The sequence below is a fragment of the Mus musculus genome, chromosome 12 (genome assembly GCF_000001635.26).
Source record: "Mus musculus strain C57BL/6J chromosome 12, GRCm38.p6 C57BL/6J".
NCBI classification, from domain to species: Eukaryota; Metazoa; Chordata; class Mammalia; order Rodentia; family Muridae; genus Mus; species Mus musculus.
The window spans coordinates 87,215,079-87,238,659 of record NC_000078.6 but is presented as its reverse complement, the minus strand read 5'-3'; the positions used below and the strand labels follow the sequence as shown (position 1 = coordinate 87,238,659).

At 42.5% G+C, this 23,581-nt stretch overlaps 1 protein-coding gene across 1 annotated transcript; it reads left to right on the top strand.

The window, feature by feature from the left end:
* The first annotated feature begins 58 nt into the window (after positions 1 to 58).
* On the top strand, positions 59 to 17,537 carry Noxred1 (NADP+ dependent oxidoreductase domain containing 1). Its single transcript, NM_027744.1, has 8 exons — positions 59 to 85; positions 1,224 to 1,352; positions 5,081 to 5,258; positions 11,550 to 11,749; positions 13,622 to 13,802; positions 14,351 to 14,502; positions 15,393 to 15,615; positions 17,216 to 17,537. Exons 3-8 carry the CDS (start codon positions 5,104 to 5,106, stop codon positions 17,403 to 17,405), a joined length of 1,101 nt encoding a protein of 366 aa, NP_082020.1. The 5' UTR covers positions 59 to 85; positions 1,224 to 1,352; positions 5,081 to 5,103; the 3' UTR covers positions 17,406 to 17,537.
* The last annotated feature ends 6,044 nt before the right edge of the window (positions 17,538 to 23,581 follow it).

Genomic DNA, 23,581 nt, shown 5'->3' with positions numbered 1-23,581 from the left:
CCCATCTTCATCTGTAGAAAAGTAGGACCGAAGTCTGACTGGCGTTCTACACTCTTGACAAGTGGGTGAAGGGGAAGGAGACCAGGTAATGTACACCGCATGCAGCATGCTCTAGGCTTAGCTAAAGGCATGGAAACATCTGAGCTGCAGGAAACATTTGGCAATGTCTGAAGGCACTTTTTACTGTCAAACTTGGGAGTGTGTTGCTAAATACCCAGTCACGCACAGGACAGGTCCCCACAGCAAGAATTATCCTGCCAAAAACATTAGTAATAGCAGTGTTTAATCCTACTTTTGGGGGGGGGGTGTCTGTGCCTTTCACCATGTCTGAAGACCCGAGTTTAATCATTAGACCCCACCATGGTAGAACTTGAGAACTGACTCTCATAAATTGTCTTTTGACCTTCACATGTCTGTATGCGCACACACTATGCATAGAGATGATAAAGATTTCTACTTTAAAGGGATCTGCATTTTGCAGTCATCCACATTTCCAGGTAGCCTCATACTTGATTACTTTCCTCTGTGTCCTTTCTTACTGTTGAAGAAGTGGGTTTAATTTGTTACAGTATCAGATGTAGTGGAGAAGCAGAACCACTGAGGGTGTAGATAGTTATCTATCCAACCTCCTGGTATACGTTGTTACAGGGATGTGAACCCAGTCAAGATGGCGGCTAACACTCTGTATAAAGCAGTTGCTTTTGTGCCTGGTGAGAGACTGAATTTTTCAGGGAGAGAGGTGAGAGAGGAAAGATAGCTATAAAGGGACACAGGGCTTGGCTAGAACTGAGAGTTACTGTCTTAGGACTACCATTGTTGTGATAAAACACCATGACCAAAGCAAATTGGAGAGGAAAGGGTTTATTTAGATTACACTTCTAGATCACTGTTCATCAATGAAGTCAGGACAGAAACTCAAAGGGCAGAAACCTAAGGGCAGGGGCTGAAGCAGAGGTCATGAAGGAGCACAGGTCACTGACTGGTTTGTTCTTCATGGCTTGCTTAGCCTGCTTATAGAACCCAGGACCATCAACCCAGGGATGGCACCACACACAATGGACTGGGCCATCTCCCATCAATCACTTATTAAGAAAATGCCTTATAGCTGAATCTTACGTTTCCCTCCCTTCAGATAACTCTAACTTGTGTCAAGTTTACATAAAACCACTCAGCACAGAGGCTAGGATGCATGCCTGAAACCTCAGTAGAGTAATATGTTGCAGGAACAGTTGGTGGTCTTTGTCATGGAATTGAATATGACCTGGCCCAGGAGTGAGCCCCATAAGGAAGGCCAGGAGCAGGTGGAGCAGTTACAGGCCTAGCTACTGAACGACACCAAGACATCCAACCAGGTAAGTAACAATGTGGCATCGCAACTCAAAACAGGAACTGGCTGCTATTTTATTTCCACATGCTAGATTCTTCACAACATCCCTTGTGGTACTCTCTAACCAGAAACATACAAGGAAGGGATTCTGGAAAGCATTTTGGTCTAACCAAGTTGCCATGTTACAAAGCTGTAACACTGAATCTCCATTTTTAAGAATGTACAAACGTGTGTCTAAAATTGACATCTGCAGGATGCTGTGTTAGTCATACAGGTCTGGCAGCTTTTGAGTTCCTCTTTCATTTAGAACAGGAAACATCACTTGCAAGAATGTGACATCCTGCTGTGTCCATTTCTGTAAGAGGGGACTAGAGAAGCCAAACATAAAAGGTGACAAATGGTACGATTTATTTTTATGAATTATCTGAACTACGTAAATCTGTATGTAGGAATCAATAGTGGTTCCAGGAGTTTGGAATTGGAGAGGAGTGGGGAGTCAAGGCTTAATGCAAATAGGATTTCTTTTTGTGGGTATAAAAATGAGATAGTCCCCGAAATCATGTAGCAGGTTCCATGCTATTGTGAGAGTTTAAGTGAATTGGTGTGTTGTGCTTCTACCTCAACTGCTGAGTACTGAGGGAAGGCTAAGCAAGCTCTGAGCTTGCAACATGGCCGGATTATGCTCACTGCCCAAAAAGTGAAAGGAAAAGTGCATTCCTGTGGAACATGTATTCTGCCTTCAGACTAGAACAGGAGGAATGGTTTACTGTGTACACAGTAGGGTGAAACAGTGTAGACCAGAACTACCTCACAGACTAAAGTTTAAGGAGTCATCTGCAGGAGTCACTATTAGGAAGGAGGACCTGATGGGGCAACTCCAACCTGATGAAAGACAACACAAGACAGTGACCTGAGTCACACACAGGCTTGGCATGAACTCTTCTGTGATAGTCATCCTCTTCAGGAAGAGCGTGAGAAACTTTAAAATTAGAAAAAATAAGGCTGCCACTCATCCTGGACCTGACATGCTTCTTACTGAGATGTGCTGGTGAAGAATTCTTGGAGACCCAGGGTTTCCATCTCTCATCATGGGACTCCATGTCTCATTATGAGGTTTGTGAGAGAATCACCTGTCCTTAGCTTGAATAATGATTATCCTCTTAACAATTAATTATGTACAATTGCTACCTCTTCAAAAAAGGATTCATTGTTAAATTACCATTTTTGATGTTTTCATATTTAAATTTCTGATTTGTTTGAAATATTCTGACAAGAAACAGAAACAATCTTTTTTCTCTTTCTTTATTTTGTATTTTTTTTTCTTTGTACTCTAAATCCAGCAAATAAACTTGCAAGTGACATGTAAAAAAAAATGAGATAGTCAGAGCTGGAGAGAAGGGTCCATTGGTTCAGAGCACTGACTGCTTGTGGTGGTTTGTATACACTTGGCCCAGGGAGTGGCACTATTAGATGAGGCCTTGTTGAAGTAGGTGTGTCACTGTGGGTGTGGCCTTTAAGAACCTGTCCTAACTTCCTGGGAGCCCATATTCTCCTGTTTGCCTCTCAGCTCCTCCTGCATCATGCCTACCTGGATGCTGCCATGCTCCCACTTTGATGATAATGGACTCAAGCTCTGAACCTGTAAGCCAGCCCCAGTTAAATGTTATCCTTATAAGAGTTGCCTTGGTCATGGTTTCTGTTCACAGCAGTAAAACCCTGAGATACTGCTTTTACAGAAGTCTTTAATTCAATTCCCAGCAACCACATGGTGGCTCACAACCATCTATAATGTGTAATGTGGTCTGATGCCTTCTTCTGATGTGTCTGAAGACAACTATAGTGTACTCATATAAATAAAATAAAAAAATCTTAGAAAAAAAATGAGATAGTCACACAACATTCTGAATGTACTACTAAATTGTTCATTTTCTTTTTTTTAATTATTTTGGTTTTTTAAAGATTTATTTATTTATTTATTTATTTATTTATTTATTTATTTATTATATATAAGCACACTGTAGCTGTCTTCAGACACACCAGAAGAGGGCATCAGATCTCATTACAGATGGTTGTGAGCCACCATGTGGTTGCTGGGATTTGAACTCAGGACCTCTGGAAGAGCAGTCAGTGCTCTTAACCACCGAGCCATCTCTCCAGCCCTGAATTGTTCATTTTCAAGTGAATAATTTTATGTTAGATGAATTTCACCACCGTTTTTTCAACCTGAAGAGATTTAGAAACTGGGTAGTTTTAAACTTTGATTTCAGCCTCAATTGCTACAAGAGTGGTTATTGACCATAAAGAAAAAGGGTGGTACGAAGGGCTAGAGTAGCCTCGAGGTAGAGTGCTTGCCCAGCCACTGCAAGGCTATGGGTTCAGCCCTCAACCCTGCAAGCTTCTTTTGAGTGTTATGGGACATCTCTGTTGTCTCAGCTTCATAGGACACTGAATTGGGGATCATATTTAATGAGTCACTGTCTTGGAGAGGGGCTGGCAGTATTGCCCAGCACACACAGGTCCTGGTTCAGTCCTAGGTACCACGGGGAAAAAACATTAAATAAGTATCTTGGTTTATGTTATTTTGTGTATGTGGGGGGGGCAGGGCAGGGGGAGCACAACACAACATGGAGGATTCTCTTTTTCACCATTAGGTGGGTTTTGGAAATTGAACCCAGGTCACTAGGCTTGCTTGTAAAGTCGCATCTCACGGATTCTGTCAATTTCTTTTTTAAAGCAATGCTAAAATCTATATGATACTCCCATCTGTAAGAGAATATAGAAATCTGCAACAGAATCTTCTGTAGGAAAAACAAGTCCCACCCTGGCCTGATTTAGCATTCCAACAATGAAAGGAACCATGTCCTCCTAGCAGCCAGGCCAGGAAAATTTGCAGGCATGTCTTGCCCCTTTAAGACCAGAAGCTAAGGCTGGGCAGTGGTGGCGCACACTTTTAATCCCAGCACTTGGGAGGCAGAGGCAGGCAGATTTCTGAGTTCGAGGCCATCCTGGTCTACAGAGTGAGTTCCAGGACAGCCAGGGCTGCACAGAGAAACCCTGTCTCCAAAAAAACAAAAAACAAAAAACAAACAAACAACAACAACAAAAAGACCAGAGGCTAAAATGAACTGGTTGCTAAGGAGTCAAAATGACAACTCTTGGGCAGTTCCTTTTTTATGTAGTTTCCACCTGCCCAGACCAGAAGTCCCAAGGAGTAAAGCACGCCTCTGTAGTGAGAGATGTATGTAGCCGAGGTTGTATATGTCTAGACTTAGTTTCTAGGCTCAGAGTGCCCATGCTGAGATAAGGGATCCGTGATGGAGCTCTTTTCTACCCTCAGAGGAACACAGAGCTTACTGGAAGTAGAGGTTTCCCTTGAAGTGAGATCCTGTGTAATCAGCATTACTTCTGAAGTTCAAGCAATAGAAGGGAAAAGCATCCAGTTGCGAACACCCCTGAAACCTGTCGCTCTCATAACTCCTGCTGAACAATGTAGTCAGTACAGGTCAATACAGGTCAATATTACTGTGAATTTCTTTTCAGGTTTCATGAATCCAGGAGAGTGATTAGGAAGTACTTAGGAAACCTCTGTGGCCCCATTCCAACAGAGATGTGAACTCCCAAGTTCAGAATCTGGAAGGAGAATGGTGCTGAAGCGCACCACCACGAGGACTCATGAGCTAGTCACACACACCACCATACTCAACCCCTTCTGCCTGAATGGAGCGTCATGTTGTTTGCTATCTGTTACTGCAGGGATTGGTGCTTTGGAAGTGGACATGGAAATGCTAGAAGACCTTGAGTCTCTGAGGTTTGAGTTTGGGATTCCAGAGGAAGAACGTTACTGGCTGTACTTACAGGGCCGTTATCGGGGATTGATGATCAAGGGCTGTGCCCATGCAGCCTTCTTCTGCAAAATGTTCTCTACTTTGAGGTAAGCTATTTGAAGAAGAGAGACAAGTACCACTGCTCAGAACCCAAGGGACTTGTGCTTTTGTTTTTTTTAAAAAGATTTATTTATTTATTTTAATTTATATGAGTACACTGTAGCTGTCTTTAGACACACATCAAAGAGTGCATGGGACCCCATTACAGATGGTTTTGAGCCACCATGCGGTTGTTGGGAATTGAACTCAGGACCTCTGGAAGTGCTTTTAACCACTGAGCCATCCATCTCTCCAGCCCAGGATTTGCTTTTTATATTGGAGGTTCAATATGGGGGGAGAATTGTTTGTCTACCCTTTCCAACCCACATTCTGTTGCTTCTGGTCTGAAGTGACCAGAAAAATCCATACAAGGGTGTCTTGTGTATACATAGTAAAGTTGGACTAGTGTGATTTCTACTAAGAGGACAAGGTGATTTATTTCATTCATTTATTCCTGCATTTACTCTTCCCAAACTACCAGCTTGCCTTTCTCTCACAGCACTAATGACCAGTCAGTCATTATTGGTCTGCTGCTTCAAAGAGAGGTAGTTATTTCTTCTGAGACAGACCTAATAGTGGCTGATAGGAAAGCCACGTGGGACTTTGCTGTCCCTACTAACCAGATAACTTGCTTGAAACCAAGAATATTGGTAGCTCATGCCTTTAATCCCAGCACTCAGGAGGCAGAGGCAGGCAGATTTCTGAGTTCAAGGCCAGCCTGGTCTACAAAGTGAGTTCCAGGACAGCCAGGGTTATACAGAGAAACCCTGTCTCAGGAAAAAAAAAAACACAAAAAACAAAAACCAAAACAGAACATTAATAAGGAGCTAAGAGATGACTCGATGGTAAAAGAGCACTGATTTGTCTTTCAGAGATCTTGAGTCCAATTCCCAGCAACCACATGGTGGCTCACAACCATCTGTAATGGGATCTGTGTCATGCAGGAATACATACAAACAAAGCACTCTAAATAAATAAATAAATAAATCTTTAAAAACTAAAAACATAAACAAAACTGGCAAACCCTTATTTAAACTAAGAAGAAATAAACCAAATAACAATCAGGCATGGAAGAGAAGCTCTGACAGCCAGTGGCTCAGGAAAGGATTGTCAAGAAATTGCATTAGAAACATCCAAGCATTAGAAAATCTTAAAACTTGTAAAGACTAATCATAAAGGCAATAAATAAATAAATAAATAAATAAAAAATGAACAGCCCTTTAACCAGTAAGGAGATTGAATTGGTAATCAAAACCTTGCAACCAAGAAATTTCCAGGATAGCCAGGGTTGTTACACAAGAAACCCCGTCTCAAAAAAACCAGTCGATGATCGGTAGAAAGATAGATAGATCCAATAAATAACAGACAAACAAACAAATAAATAATAGGGAAAAAGGTTATGTACCATGAAAAAGTAGAATTTATTCCTGAAATGCAAGGATATTTCAACATGCAAAATCAGTCAGTGTATATAATACATTGATATCTAGAAGGTTGACTAAGGTAAGATTTCTTCTTTTTTTAATATTTATTTATAATATATTTACATTTCAAGTGTTATCCCCTTACCCAGTTTCTCCCTCCCTGAAACCCTCTATCCCATACCCCCTCCCCCTGCTTCTATGAGGGTGTTCCTCCACCCACCCACTCCCTCCTCCCTGCCCTCAATTCACCTACACTGGGGCATCTGTCAAACCTACATAGGACCAAGGACCTCTCCTCCCACTGAGGCCTGACAAGGCTGTCCTCTGCTGCATATGCAGCTGGAGCCATGTGTACTCCTTGGTTGGTGGCTTAGTCTGTGGAAGCTCCCAGGGTCTGGTTGATTGATATTGTTGTTCTTCCTATGGGGTTGCAAACCCCTTCAGCTCCTTCAGTCCTTTCTATAGCTCCTTCATTGGGGACCCTGCACTCAGTATAATCAGTGGTTGGCTGTGAACATCTGCCTCTGTATTTGCAAGGCTCTGGCAGGGCCTTTCAGTAGACAGCTATATCAGGCTCCTTTCAGCAAGTCTTTCTTAGCATCCACAATAGTGTCTGGGTTTGGTGACTGTATCTGGGATGAATCCCCAGGTGGGACAGTCTCTGGATGGCCTTTCCTTCAGTCTCTGCTCTGCACTTTGTCTCCATATTTGCTCCAGTGAGTATTTTGTTCCCCTTTCTAGGAAGGACTGAAGCACCCACACTTTGGTCTTTCTTCTTCTTGAGCTTCGTGTGGTCTGTGAATTCTATCTTGGGTTTTCGGAGCTTTTGGGCTAATATCCACTTATCAGTGAGTGCATACCATGTGTGTTCTTTTGTGATTGGGTTACCTCATTCAGGATGATATTTTCTAGGTTCATCCATTTGCCTAAGAATTTCATGAAGTCATTGTTTTTAATATCTGAGTAGTACTCAATTGTGTAAATGTACCACATTTTCTGTATCCATTCTTCTGTTGAGGGACATCTGGGTTCTTTCCAGCTTCCAGCTATTAGAAATAAGACTGCTATGAACATAGTAGAACATGCGTCCTGGAGTAAGATTGCTTTAATCCAGGTTTTTGTTTACAATGATGAAACAAAATAATTTATAGATGTAGACAAAAGCCTAGAAAGCAAAGATTCCTTTGGAAAAGGAAGTACTTGAGAGTGTGTGTGAGCAACCTCCTGTATGGGGGCCACACTGGGAGCTGTTATCCCAGCTGTGCCTTGTAGACTTAAGCTACAGACAAGAGGGGAGTGTTTATGCAAATCATCTGACTAGGTCCAGCTTTTATGATACTTAACTCATATATCCTTTCCTGGGCTGTGTTACTGTGCCTCCCAGCTTCCCATTTTCATTATCTATAACATACAGATGATGGCTAATCTTGGCTGTCTGCTGGGCATTCCTAATCAAATGATTTAAAGCAGAAAGACCCACTCTACACCTGAAAAAGAGCCCAGAGAGAGACACTTTGCTTTTTGTCTGATTGCCCTCATTCTCAGTTTGTTCATCCTGGTGCTGGTGCCAATATTTAAATCAAACTTCTCCAGGATTCTGACTGAAGACCAGTGGCTCAGCAGGGTGCTCACCAGTGTCTGATTGGACTGTGGAGATAACTCATGGATATCTCCTCATGGACTGAATAGAAATTGCATTCTCAGCCTTTCTGTTATGAGACAGGCATTGTTGGACTACCAAGACCACGTTCTGTAAACTAGTCTAAGAAGTCACACATGTGCACACGTGCACTCACACGCGAGCACGCACCACACACATACTTTATCAGTTCTGTTCCTTTAGAGAACTCTGATACAAAATGTATTAGTGATTTGAAGCCATAGGACTTAGACAATGTGTCAGTTTTCCTTTAATTACCCCTATTAGTTGAGTACCAGCAGTGGAAGGTCATGTCCCAGTCCCCAGGAGAGAGTATTAGCGAACTGCACAAGCTCAAGAGTTGGTTGTTTATGGTGATTGTTAAGATCCTGGAGAACATCATAGAGGTGAAGTCTCTTTCTTTTCTATTTACATGACATGGAGAGTGACTTGCCTTCACTTTGTGTAAAGTAAGGAGGAAATGGTGTAACGGAAGAGTTAGTCACAGTCTCTGATTTCTGACTTTCTGCCTAGAGACCCTTTTGCAACACCACATTAACTGAAGAAAAGACCAATGTCACATGATTTCAGTCAGTGCAGAAAACTGTAGATGAAAGTCAGTAGTTTGCCAGGATCACAATAATTATCAGCTGGAAGTAAATACTTCCATGTACTAACAGCCATATACAGAAAGCCCAAGGTAGCATGATATTCAAAGCTGAATACTGAAAACCAGAAACAAAGTGAGGATTCCCACTTTCAGCGCCTCTATTCACTATAGTCCTGGGAGTCATAACCGATGCAATTGGGTTTGTTTTTTTTTTAAATAGGCAGTTTTGGCGCCCACCTTTATTTCCAGTACTCAGGAGGCAGAGGCAGGTGGATCTCTGTGAGTTCAAGGCCAGCCTGGTCTACATAGTGAGTCCCAGGACAGCCAGTGCTACACAGAGTTCTTGTCTTGAAAAACAAAACAACAACCACAACAAAATCAGTATATATACACATAAAGACCTCCTGCAGCTCAGCAATAGTCAATAACCTGATTTTTAAAGTAAGGCTTCTTCAAAGAATGTATAGAAATGACCAGCAAGTATATGAAAGGATGCTCAATATTGACAACCACCAGGAAAACGCAAATCACAACTACAATGAGCTATTCTTTTCATTGTCAAATTGACAGGACCAAGAATAATATTGATTATTTAGATCAGGTCGAGTGTGGTGGGAATAAAAGGGAGAGAGTGAGCTGCGCGCTAGCACACATTGCTCGAACTACTGACTATATGTGACTGTGTCTGCAAGCTTCTGCCTCCAGAGGTCCTTCACCATGATGGACTATACACCCAGCTATGAGGCAGAGAGGGGGAAACAACCTTGTGATTTGAACGAGATTGGCCCCTATAGGTTCAGATGTTTGAATGCTTGACCTCCAGTTGGTGGAACTGTTTGAGAAGGATTAGGAGGTGTGGCCTTGCTGGAGAAGGTATTTTTGGAGGTGGACCTTGAGATTTCAAAAGACGCAGGCTTCCCTGGTTAGCTCTCTTTGTCTCAGCTACTGCTCCAGTGCCTGCTTGCCTACTGCTGCCAAGCTCCCCACAATGATAACATTGTACTCTAATACTCTGGAACCATGAGCTGCAAATTAAATTCTTTCTATTTCTTCTACTTCTCCCTTAAGATACTTCCTCTAGGTATCACAGTAACAGGACAAACCACTCATAGAATGGAGAAACCCACAGTGTCATGTCTGTCGAGAGTGGTGGTGGCTCATCCCTGCAATCTCAGCACTCAGAAAGCAGAGGCAGGAAAATCAGAAATTTAAGGCTAGCCTGGGCTACATGAGACTCTTTACAACACAAACCAATTTATTTTCACACAGTGAAATATTACTATTAGGTCTTAAGAAGGAAGTTTGATAAGGTAGGAACAAGTTGCAGCTTGGGGACAGGATTGTACATGCAAAATGATAATGCTGCAGGAATCCACTTACACACCATAGCTAAAGGAGCTGGAAAACAAACAGTAAAGATTCGGGGAGGGGAAACAAGCTGTTCAGGATATAAAGTTTCTGCTTTGCAAGGATGCAAAGGGCCTAGCAATATGCACAGACTCAAACATACTGTGTACTTAAATTTAAGTTGGTGATTATGCACTCTAGCTGACAATTGTCTACCCAGAACATAGGCCAGAAAGTTCAGAGAATCAGTAAACAGTGTGCTATACATAACCATATGATGCATAACAATCATTGTGATTTGGGGGGAGGGGGTCGAGACAGGGTTTCTCTGTATAGCCCTGGCTATCCTGGAACTCACTTTGTAGACCAGGCTGGCCTCGAACTCAGAAATCCGCCTGCCTCTGCCTCCCAAGTGCTGGGATTAAAGGTGTGTGCCACCACGCCCGGCATCATTGTGATGTTTAAAGTCAGTGAACTACAAAATATACAGACTTCATGTTTAAGGATCCAGGAAAATGCAAGAAACAAACAAACAAACAAAAATATTTCCATCCTTGGAAAATATTGGAAAAGGAATGTACTTTTTCAGGACAAAGCTTTTAATCCCTGGTATGGCCATATAAACAGCTTCCAACCCAAATGTCTTGTTTCTGAACTATTATGTTGACTTTGGGATTAAATTAAAGACCCTGAAATACTGCTGCAGAAAACTATAGCATGGGGCTGGAGAGATGGCCCAGTGGTTAAGAGTACTGACTCTTCTGAAGGTCCTGAGTTCAAATCCCAGCAACCACATGGTGGCTCACCATGTGTAATGAGATCTGACTCCCTCTTCTGGTGTGTCCAAAGACAGCTACAGTGTTTTGTTTTGTTTTTTTTTAAAGATTTATTTATTATTATACATAAGTTCACTGTAACTGTCTTCAAACACACCAGAAGAGGGCATCAGATCTCATTATGGGTGGTTGTGAGCCACCATGTGGTTGCTGGGATTTGAACTCACAACCTTCGGAAGAGCAGTCAGTGCTCTTACCCGCTGAGCCATCTCACCAGCCCAGCTACAGTGTTCTTACATATAATAATGAATAAATCTTTGGGCAGGAGTGAGCAGGGCCGGAGGGAGCAGAGGTCCTGAGTTCAATTCCCAGCAACCACATGATGGCTCACAACCATCTGTACAGCTACCGTGTACTCATATACATAAAATAAATAAATCTTTTTTTAATAAAAGAAAACTATGGCATGTACATATATTTATGTGTGTCTGGTTATTCTCCAGCAACTTATTGCAGAATCTGCCACGCACAATACATCCCCGGACTGTGTCATTTGATAACGCCGCTACTGAGGATGAACTGCTAACCGTGGGCATCATTGGGTGTGGCCACCTTGGAAAGCAGCTGACTAATGTATTGCTGAAAACCGTCCCTATCCCTGCCGAGAACCTGCAGATCTCCACTAGGAGGCCAGAGTCCCTGGGTGAGGACCAGGGAATGCTAGACAGTGGGTGTGGGCTGCATATCATTAACAAAGCTGTCTTAAAAGGTGCCTTCCCTGCTGGCTGGCCCTCAATTATAAACTTGTTGGTTAAGACGACTTTTCTCCACTTATTATATCTGTCCCTCTTTCTGGGTATAAGATATGGGGGGGAGGGGGGATGTTCATATAGTATTTAAATCTAACTGGAATATTAGTCTAGAAAAAAAAAGTTACCAAATATTTACATTTGGCCTTATATTTTAAAAAACTGTCATCTGAGTACAAACATTTACAGTGATTCTAGGTGTTGACTAATGTGATAGAAACAAGAACAGTATTTGTCTTTGAGGAAGTGGAGTGAAGAAGGGGCCCAAAGAACATTCTGGGGAGAAGGAAATACTTTACATCTAGGGTAGTGGTTCTCAACTAGTAGGTCATGATCCCTTTGGAGGGGGAATGTCAAACGACTAAGATTATCAGAAAACACAGATATTTACATTGCAATTCACAACAGTGGCAAAATTACAGTTAGGAAGTAGCAACAAAAATAATTTTATGGCCAGATGGCACATGCCTTTAATCCCTGCACTCGGGAGGCAGAGACAGGCAGATCCCTATGAGCTTAAGGCCAGACTGGTCTATAAAGTGAGTTCCAGGACAGCCAGGGCTACACAGAGAAACCAAACCCTATCTCAAAAAACAAAAAATTATACAACAATAACAATAATAATAAATGTATGTATGTATTTATTTATTTATTTATTTGGTTTTTCGAGACAGTGTTTCTCTGTATAGCCCTGGATGTCCTGGAACTCACTTTGTATACCAGGCTGGCCTCGAACTCAGAAATCCACCTGCCTCTGCCTCCCGAGTGCTGAGATTAAAGGCGTGCACCACCACGCCCGGCTATAAATTTTATTGTTTGGGGTCACAAAAACATGAGGAACTGTATTAAAGGGTTGAAGCATTAGGAAGGTTGAGAACTGCTGGTCTAGAGGGAGCTGTGGGCTACATGGATGTATGCCCTTATCAAAACTGTTCAAGCTGTATACTTCAGAGTTCCATGTGGTACTGTATGTAAATTACACTACAATAAAATGCAAAATAACATTGCAAAGCAGTATGCATACTGTAGACAAATTACCCTGGAAGAAAGGATAACCATCCATACTCTTTTTAACCAGGCTATCGTCGTTCCCCCACCCCACCCTTTTTTGAAGTATATTGTATACTGGCTTTTCACCTGATGCATCGGAAGTGCATTTCGTATCATTTAGCATTCTTTAAAATAAAGATTTTTAAGCCCTTTCACTGTCACCCGGCTGGCTTTGAGAGCACTTCCTAGTGTGTCTGACCTTATCAGGGCAGTTTGTGTCGCTGGTGTCTGGGCATTCTGGGGAGGAGATGAGGCAGAGCTACAGTTGTGAGTGCTTTGTGCTTCCCCCGCCCCCTTTACTTTCTTCTCCGGATTTAAGATATATTTCCATGAAAGATTAATCTTATTATAAAAAGGTGATTTTAAGCTCATGTTACATTCCTATTATATGCCCATTAGAGATAAGATTCCAAGCTGGAAGGCGGTGGCACATGCCTCCAAAAATAAAAACATCCAGCATTTGTTCCAAAATCAAAGCAACAGCAATCACATAAGAAGCCCAGTCTCTGCCTCAGTGGTACCAGCTGCTTTCGCAAAGGGGTTATTGGGGAGTGGGGGTGGGGCTTAAGCTCACAGAGGCTTCCAGGAACCAGCGGCTGGTTTCTGTGGCCACGTGACTTAAGCTGCTTCCTGAAACACCCTTACCGCCATCCTCTCCCCACAGCTGATGTGCAGGTCAAACTTCTCTGCATTATTGTGTTCTTTCTCCCTCCCAGGTGAGTTACGGAAACTAGGGGTCCGGTGCGTCTATGACAACGCTGCTGTGGCGAGCTGGGCCAAAGTGTTGTTCCTCTGCTGTCTGCCTGCCCAGCTGCCTAATATCTGCCTAGAAATTCAATCCAAACTCAACAAGCACTGCACCGTGTACAGCTTTGTATCCGCCATTCCGCTACCCAGGTATCTTGTCAGGATGAGAGCGGAACTCATAGCCTCTTGGCCTACCTCTTGGAGTTAGGCATGCTCAGTAATGAGGAGGAGGAGGCAGCTTGACCTGCAGAAAGACCCCGCCAGCCTTTCTAGTTCTGTCTTCCTCCAGTTTTACACAAACAGCACTTGGGGTTTGGATGACTTTCCCTGCCTAAAATATTAATGGCCTGCTGCTTTCCAGTACTCCATTCCCACTTGGGGCATCAATGAGAAGACACCAGAGAACAACATGAGAAGCTACTAAAAATACATGCCAAACATTGGGTTTTTTTGTTTTTGTTTTTGTTTTTGTTTTGTAGTCTTGCATCTAGCCAAGAGCTAGGCACAAGATAACATTCAGTAAATATTAGGTGGATGGTTGAACAATCTAATCAGTGCCCTGAGCGCACAGTGGGCCCATAGCTTGTTGCCTGAGCAGTGGCTTGCAGGGGAGAGTCTGGGGTTTGGCCTGAATTCAGATGCAGTAGATTGGAAAGTCACTTATTCCAGTCTGTATTCCCTGTCTTTGTGGCTTCCAGGTTGAAAAGTTTACTGAACCACACCAATATCCTGAGGCCCCAGTACCAATTTGCTGAGGATTATGACAACATCTGGGGAGAGAATGAGGAGGTCCCAATTGCTCTCCAAGATACAACGATTATCCGGGGTACCTGCCCCTACAATAATCTTGGTAATGGCACAACTGTGTAACTATTTCTGGCATTCTTTCGACAATTACCTTCTCTCTCTCTCTCTCTCTCTCTCTCTCTCTCTCTCTCTCTCTTTCTGTGTGTGTGTGTGTGTGTGTGTGTGTGTGTGTGTGTGTGTGTGTGTGTGTATGTCTGTGTCTGTAAAGCACAAAGCAGATACATTCTTAGTTATTTGAGTTTGGAATGCAAAGAGCTTGGTAAGAAAAAGCAACCTTTGTTGGGCAGAATGGAGTAGCCTAATTTGTGGATCCTTAAGTCTGGGCTAGAAACAACCAGGGGAAATAGCTATGTGAACAAGAGAATGAGCTGGGCTTGGTGGTACATGCCTATAACTCCAGCCTTGGAGAGGAGGAGACAGGAGAATCAGGGTATCGAGACTCTTGGGCTATATAACCAGTTTGAAGGCAGCTAAAACTACATGTGAACCTGTCTCAAAAAAATAAAAAAATTTTAAAAAGATCAAAACCAACCAAAACAAAACAAAGAAAAACAACAAAAAACAAAACAAAACAAAACCCAGGAGAATTCAATGTCTGGGACGAAAAAAAAAAAGACAGGGGGGTGTTCCCTTTAATCTTGCAGTCTTCCCTAGTTCCTCCCTGCTGTGGGCAGGGACCTTTGTCATTAGCCCTGTCTGTCTTAGCCCTATCTGCTTCCCTTTGCTGTGATCAACACACATTGTGCTGTAAAGGGCAAATGGGCCTCTTCCCAGGGAGTAAAGAGTGTCCCTTCATCTCCTGTCATACTGACAACCAATGTAGGAGAGAAGGTGGCTTCACAGTCACTCTCTGGGTTTCTTGAGTCATTTTTTCTTTCAGGTTCCCTGCAACTCACTGTTGCGTGTGCTCATTGTGATTCTCCTCCTGTCTAGGGGGAGTAATCCTTAATGTCAAGTGGATAGAGGGGCTGTGCTATGCCCTCATCAATGCCTGTACGTCAAGGAGCGTGTTTCACTCACAGGTGCTGAAGCTTCTAAACAAACTGCTTCTCCCTATGCACTTAGAAAGCTGCACGACAGACCCAGAATCCTGCCCCCAGTTTAATTTAACAGATTTCATGAGCAAAAGCTACGTCAAAAACTTGTATCAAAAAAGGTAAAGTATCAAACATCTGGACCCCACAGTTTTGTTTTAACCTATGCTGTTTGTTTGTTTGTTTATGGGACAGGGTTTCTCTGTATAGCTCTGGCTGTCCTGGAACTCACTCTGTAGAATAGGTTGGCTTTAAATTCAGAGAATCTGCCTGCCTTTGCCTCCCAAGTCTTAGGATTAAAGGCCTGCAGCACCACTGCCCAGTAACATATACTTTTTTTTTAATTTTAAAGATTTATTTCTTTATTATATGTAAGTACACTGTGGCTGTCTTCAGACACCCCAGAAGAGGGCATCAGATCTCATTACAGATGGTTATGAGCCACCATGTGGTTGCTGGGATTTGAACTCAGGACCTTGCAAGAGCTGTCAATGCTCTTACTCGCTGAGCCATCTCTCCAGCCAGTAACAGATACTTAAAAAAAAAAAATTTCTTTCTGAGGGGACTTATAGAGACCAGAGATAAACCTGTAGGAGTCAGGATTCTCTTTTCACCATGTGGATTCTGGGATCAAACTCAGGTTGTCAGCTTGGCCACAAGCTCACTGACCTGCTGAGCCCTCTCGTCTGCCTCACACATGCTTTCCTTTCATCCTTTCACGGTCTTCTCCTTGTCTCAGGTTCCGAATAGACAAGACTAGCATCACCCAGAGTTCTAGCGGGATGCAGAAAGCAACAGTGGTACTCTGCCTCAGCATTTCTAACAGTGTAGGAATAGTTTTCCTTACATATTAAAATATAATGACAATATAAATAAATGTCGGTTGGTGCCTAGATAATATGACAAATACATGGTCTATTAGCCAACTATCTATTGGGAGTAATTTTGAAGATTCATTTTGTTTGAGAATGTGTGTGCTCTACCTACAGTTTTACTGAGAACATGACTAAGCAGAAGATCCCAGGCTGGAAGCCATTCTCCTGTAGTGTTGTGAGCACAGTTTGGTTGTCTTCAGCTTTTAGACTTGCTGTTGGGAGCAGTGGGGTTTCTCTAACTCATCTTCTTGTAGTTTTGGTTTTTGAGACAGTCTTCTCAGCCCTGGTCCCCCCTCTAACCCCCCTGGACTCAGGCTCACTATGTGAGCCAGGCTGCTTGTGAGCTACCCAGGTGCTGGGCTGTTTTCCTCCTTTTTATTTTGGACAGAGTCTCACTACGTAGCCTTTCCTGGCTTGAAACTTACTATATCAACCAGGTTAGCCTTGAACTCACAGACATTCTGCCTCTTGAGTGCTGGGATTAAAGGTGTGTACCACCATGCCTGACTCAAAGTCCTCATTCATGGCAAACACCCTAACTAATGGAAGCACTTCCCAAGTCCTCTCCCCCAGCTAATTTTTAAAAAAATACTGTGAAATATTTATCAGACCTGTACAGAAGAAGTTCTTCTCTATTTGAAAATATACCACTTCATGAATGATTGTGATACAAATGACATCTTTTGTGCCCTGGTCCATACAGCTCCGCCATTGCTGTTCTCTTTTTTTACTTTTTTTGCATCTAGAAATCTCTATAGTGATATAGTCAAGTTCAGAGATTCTTGCCTCAGTGTGGTGTTTTACGTGTATTAAACAGAAAGTAATGCTATCTCTTTTTTCCACATAGGCCTTTCCCCTGGTTTGATCTGACTACTGTGCAACTCAAGGAAACTCCTTTTAGCCAGCACATCTCAGCCACTCCTTCTCTTCAGGACCACATTAGTCTTTTGTACTGTGAAGTATTTGGCCTCACCATAAGCGAAGAAGAATTGCCTTATATTTCCACAGTTATCCGGCCCCTAGTAGAGGAGAAATGACAGAGAGCCATGAGTTCTGCTTGATACCCGAGTGAAGAATAAAATAGGAGATCCTCCTCTATATGTCAGTATTCTTGGGTGTTTCTTAGAAACAATCTAGTCCATTGCTTCCCCCAAGCCCTTGTCAACACAAACTAATGTCTTTTACATGCTAAATTCAAGCAGTCATGTCACAATTAGACAATCAAACACCACAACTTCCTGTGATGATATAAAACTAGAAAATGATAAAATTTGATTCTCCTATTTTTTTTTTTTTGGATAGATGAGATAATGTTGGGTGAACAGTCTTAGTTGAATTATGATTAATTCATGCTTGTTTTAGTTATAGTTGATTATTCTGGGATGGTTATTTAAAGTGATTTCCATTTAAATCATTTAAACCCATACAAATCTTAGAAATATTACTGGTAAAGATGTAGCTCACTGGTGTGGGGTGCTAGTCTAGGATGCCCAGAGCTGTGTGTTTTTATTCATCAGCATCCCAAAGATTGGGTGACATGGCACGTACTTTCAATCCTAGCACTTAGGACATAGAGGCAGGAGCGTTGGATGTTGAAGGTCGTCCTTGGCTACACAGTGAGTTTGAGGCCAGCCTTGATCACAGGAGACCATGTCACAGAAAAACCATGAAAGGAACAAATCAAACCATCAGCCCCCAAATCAATGGCAACCAACTAGGGTTGAGTGTGGTGACACAGATCCGCAGTCCTGGTGCCAGGGGAGATGGCAAGTTCTAGGCCAGTCTCGTGCCACAGGTGAGTCCGTCTTAAAACAGACAGATAAAAACAAAAAAAAGTATATTCAAACCTGGCACTTCCATTAAATCCTTTAAAAAAATTTTTTTTTTTTTTTTTTTGGCTTTTTGAAGCAGGGTTTCTCTGTATAGCCCTGGCTGTCCTGGAACTCACTTTGTAGACCAGGCTGGCCTCGAACTCAGAAATCCACCTGCCTCTGCCTCCCGAGTGCTGGGATTAAAGGCATGCGCCACCACACCCGGTTCAAAAAATTATATTTCTAGTGTACATTTATTTCATGTTTTACCAAAACTTCTTGTCAATTGTAATAGAGCCAAAAACAAAAGCAGTAGGCCCAACAAGGTAGGAAATGAAGTTCCCAGCTTTGCCACCAGGAGCTCAAGGGCTTCTGAGCAAAGCCATTCACTATACATGGAAATCGCTGTGGTCTCATATTGGTCATTTACATTTTATTTTTGCATAATCATGCACTAAGTAAATTCAATGGTTCCAGAATGCTTTTTTTTTTTGGACAGTTTCTAATCAAGAGGTGTCAATGGATGCCTTTAATCCCAGTACTCTGGAGACAGTGGATCTCTGTGAGTTTGAGGCCAGCCTGGTCTACAGAGCAAGTTCCAGGACACCTAGAGCCTCACAGAGAAACCCTCTCCTGTCTCGGTAGGTGGAGGTGGTAGGAAGAAGAAAGAAAGAAAAAAGTAATAAGGAGAAAGACGGTTTCTGATAAAACCTTCTAGTTTGGAGAAAAAATCGGTTTGTCATCCAACACTGATATGTAGCCGGGACATGGATTTACTGCAGTCAGGAATGTAATTAGACAAGCGCCTCACTGCACTTCTGCACTGTGTTAGCCTCCTAGGATTCAGAAGTGTAGCCAAGATGCTGAGGAGCTTGCTCAGTGGGTAAAGGGCTCGTGCACAAGCAAGAAGACAAGCGTTTGGACCGGAGCCAGGGGAAAGCTGGACTGGTGGCAGGCATGGTGGTTGCCTGTAATTTGAGAGGGGAGATGGGAGACAGGAATTCCTCCTAGGGTGAGTTAGCTACCTAGACTAACCAATGAGTCTGAGAGCCCCTGCCTGTGTAAATAATGTGGACAGCGATGGGGAAGGCACTGGACATCAACTTCTGACCTCCAAACTGACCCACACATGTGTGTCCTCACTAAAGGGCACAAATACACATGTACATATATATCATCATTATCATCATCATCATCATCAACACACACACACGAACACAGAAATATAAAGATGAAAAAAGGCAAAATGGCTCAGGGATCACTACCCCTCTGTCCAATCCAGATAACCTGAATTGGTTACCCAGACTCCCATGTAAAAGTGGAAGGAAAGAGGCAGTTCCACAAAGGCATCATTTTACCTCCACGTGTGTTTCATAGCATGTGAGCCCACATACATCATTTACTTTTTTTTTTTAATTTAAAAGTAGTGAGAGCAAAAGAAAAAGAACAGCTGAGCTTGTACAGCTAGACCGGAAGCAGTCGGGCATGAGAGGTAGAGGCAGGAGAATCAGGAATTCCTGTCCTTCCTTAACGACATGGCAAATTCCAGCCAGTCTGGGCTATATAAGATCCTGTCATAGAACAAACAAACAAAGATGGGAGCCTGAGTTATTTAAGCAACAAAAAGTATTTAATATTTTTTGAGACGTCCAGATATAAATTTATTTCAGTTTAAATTTCATTTTGTGGTCTGTGAGTTACTACAGAGTGTCCTCCCCATCTCTGCCAGTCTCTCTCATCTCTGATGTCTAAAGGAAACATTTCTCCTCCTTTTCTTGACAACTATTCCTTAGAAAATGTAATAGTTAGGGCTAGGGAGATAGCTCAGAGCCTCGACATGATGTCTAACTTGTCCACTCTTTGGGATTAACAGTCACCATGGAAACAAGCCTCTGAGCATGCCTGTGGTGTGTTTCTAGGCGTGGGAATTGGAGTGATAAAGGTCCCTCCATTTGTGCAGCACCATGGAATGGGCTGGAGTTCTGGACGAATACAATCTATTTCTTCCTGATTCAAGGTTCCAGGTGAGCAGCTGCTATGACTTCTCCCACATAATAGACTGTACCCCCAAACTGTGAGCCCAAAATGAACCCTTCCTTCCTCAGGCTACTTTTGTCAAGTATCTTGTCTCAGCAATCAAACAATTAATTTATGGTACAATCAAAGGGACCTTAGTTCAATCCCCAGAACCCACATAAAATCCCAACCATGGTGGCACATACTTGTAATTCTGATGCAGGAATGACAGAAACTAGCTAGTTTAACCTATTTGGTGAGCTTCAGTCCAGGGCGAGACCCTGTCTGTAATAATAAGGTGCATATGAGGCTGGAGAGATGACTCAGTGATTAAAAATACTTTTGCTTGCAGAGGGCCTGGGGTTTGGTTTCCAGTTCCCAAATGGTGGCTCTCAATCACTTTTAATTCCAGTTCCAGGGAATCTAATGCTCTCTTCTAGATTCCCTGGGCACTTCATACATGCAGTTCACAGACACAGATAGACACACCACACTCACACACCCCACAATTGTAGATCTTTACTTTTGAAAACATGTAAGTCTTTCAAAAAGTTGTGTAAGCCTCTTACCAACTTTGCAGCTCAGGACAGTCTTTTGGGGAGCCTTGGGGCCATTAAAGTATGAGTAATGAAGTAGGAGGTGCCATTGTCTTATCTGTAGGAAGTTAGTGAAGGGGCTTGGTGCCAGTTAGTAACTTCTTATTTCCCATGAAGACACAAGTATTTCCCCTGCATTTGGATATAGATAGTAATTTGTATGTAACAGATTGTATCTATTCTAAAGAGGGCAGTTCCTTTGTCTTCACACATTCTTTAGCTACTTGAATATGCTGTGTTGCCACAGTTTCATGCTTATTTAAAAATAAAATGACTTTTTTTTAGTTAATTAATGAGTTTAATTACTGTTATTTACAAGAACATAGGTGAAGGGCTATTTCTTGTGCATGGACAACTATCAGTGGCTACACCCCTGAAGGAAATGCCCTTTCCCCTGTCACAGCTAATATTAACTACCTACAGAAACCTCAGGGAGGGGTGAGGCTCCCAGAGCAGCCCCCCTGTAACAATCATATAGACCTGTAAGTCCTGAGAGAGAGAGAGAGAGAGAGAGAGAGAGAGAGAGGAAGAAGAAAAAGAAGAAGAAGAAGAAGAAGAAGAAGAAGAAGAAGAAGAAGAAGAAGAAGAAGAAGAAGAAGAAGAAGAAGAAGAAGAAGAAAAGAAGAAGAAGAAGAAAGAAGAAGAAGAAGAAAGAAAGAAAGAAAGAAAGAAAGAGAAGGAGGAGGAGGAAGAAGAAGAAGAAGAAGAAGAAGAAGAAGAAGAAGAAGAAGAAGAAGAAGAAGAAGAAGAAGAAGAAGAAGAAGAAGAAGAGGAGATGAGAGAGAGAGAGAGAGAGAGAGAGAGAGAGAGAGAGAGAGAGAGATTGAGAGAGATGAGGAGTCTTCTGGGCTGCCCCTCTCCCCTGCCTCCCACAATACCAGGATGGAAAATTGACAGACATTTGCTCCTTTTAAAAGATGAATCCATCTAGGCTGTGGTGGTGGTACATGCCTTTTTGTTTTGTTTTGTTTCGTTTTTAGATTTCTTTATTGATTATATGTAGCTGTCTTCAGACACCTTTTCTTCTCTCTCTGGCCCACTCTCTCTAGCCTCGCTTGCTCTGGCCCAAAGATTTATTTATTTATTTATTTATTTATTTATTTATTTATTTCTTACTATATGTAAGTACACTGTAGCTGTCTTCAGACATCCCAGAAGAGGGCATCAGATCTCATTATGGATGGTTGTGAGGCACCATGTGGTTGCTGGGATTTGAACTCATGAAAAGCAGTCAGTGCTCTTACCCACTAAGCCATCTCTCCAGCCCAGTGCATGCCTTTAATCCCAGCACTTGGGAGGCAGAGCAGATGGGTCTCTGTGAGTTAGAGGCCAGCTTGGTCTACAGAGAGTTCCAGGACAGCCAGAATTACATAGCTCTCAAAACAAAACAAAAAAACGACAAATTTTGGCTTTCTTCATGGCTAGGCTTTGCCTAATACATTATGGACATTGCTACAGTTTGTCTTGTTGCCCTCAGTTCTTCATCTAGACACATTTCTGGTATTCTGTCACTATGTGGAGAACAACTGCCATTTTCTAATTCAGGCTTCCCACAGTTATAGTTGTAAGTGCTACAAATAGGGGATAGCCTCTGGCACAAGGCCTGTGTTGGTTTTGTTTCTTGGTAAATTTAGAAATAATGTCATTTCCCTTCAGTCACGTGGTTTCTTTCCTTCCAAGTGGGTAAGCCTTTTGGCTCACAAGATTTAAGTATGTTTTATACCAGTTTCTATGTGGTAGCATTTTCGTTCTGTTTCTCATTTACTGATCAAATGCTTGTGCATCTTTCAACTGTATCTGCTTCTAAGGTATTTACTTTCTTTTTTTTTTTTTTAACTTTGTGTTTTAACTTTGTGTAGAAATTCCCTCCAAATATGTTTAAAGCATGGCCCACTTTGTTTCTAAGCCTAACTTATTTTTTCTTAAATAAACCTTAGAAAGATGATTGGTACACACTTTTCCAGCAATCACGAGTCTTCCTGAAAGATGCTTTCAAAAGTGGGTTCTTTTCCAGGAAAGGTGGGCAGTAGCCCAGACAGGCATGTTTCTCCTCACAACCACTACTTATTAAACAAGAAGCACTTAAAAAAAAAAGACGTGTGTGTGTGTGTGTGTGTGTGTGTGTGTGTGTAAGCATTTGCCGTGTTGTTTGCAGATGCCCATGGAGGCTGTGGTGGTTTGAATATGCTTGGTCCAGGGAATGGCACTATTAGGAGGTACAGCCTTGTTGGAGTAAGTGTGGCCTTGTTGGAGGTGTGTTACTGTGGGTGTGGGCTTTGAGATACCTTTCTCCTAGCTGCATGGAAGCCAGTCTTCTAGTGGCCTTCAGATGAAGATGTAGAACTCTCAGCTCTTCCTGTACCATGGCTGCCTGGATACTGCCATGCTCCCACCTTAATGATAATAGACTGAAGCTCTGAACCTGTAAGCCAGCCTCAATTAAATGTCCTTATAAGAGTTGCCTTGGTCATGGTGTCTGTTCACAGCAGTAGAACCTAAGAGGCCATAAGAATATCAAATCCCTTGGAGCTGGAGTTGTGCTCAGCCATCTCTCTCTCCAACCCCAGAAGGTATTTATTTTATATGATTTTTTGGTATGTATGTGCACATGTGCTTGGTGCCCAAGGAGGTCAGAAGAGGTGGGTCAGATCCTCTGGAACTGGAGTTATCAATGATTGTTAGCCACCATGTTGGTGTTGGGAACTGAACCTGGGCCCCTTGCAGAACAGCTCTTAACCACTGAGCCATCTCTCCAACCCAAGAAGGTATTTGCTTATGAGTGCTCTGCCT

Excerpts from the sequence above, each read along its gene's own strand:
- Noxred1 (NM_027744.1), top strand. The coding sequence starts at position 5,104 with ATGGAAATGCTAGAAGACCTTGAGTCTCTGAGGTTTGAGTTTGGGATT. Across the intron at positions 11,750-13,621 it reads TAGGAGGCCAGAGTCCCTGG|GTGAGTTACGGAAACTAGGG; the intron begins GTGAGGACCAGG and ends TCTCCCTCCCAG. Across the intron at positions 13,803-14,350 it reads TCCGCCATTCCGCTACCCAG|GTTGAAAAGTTTACTGAACC; the intron begins GTATCTTGTCAG and ends TGTGGCTTCCAG.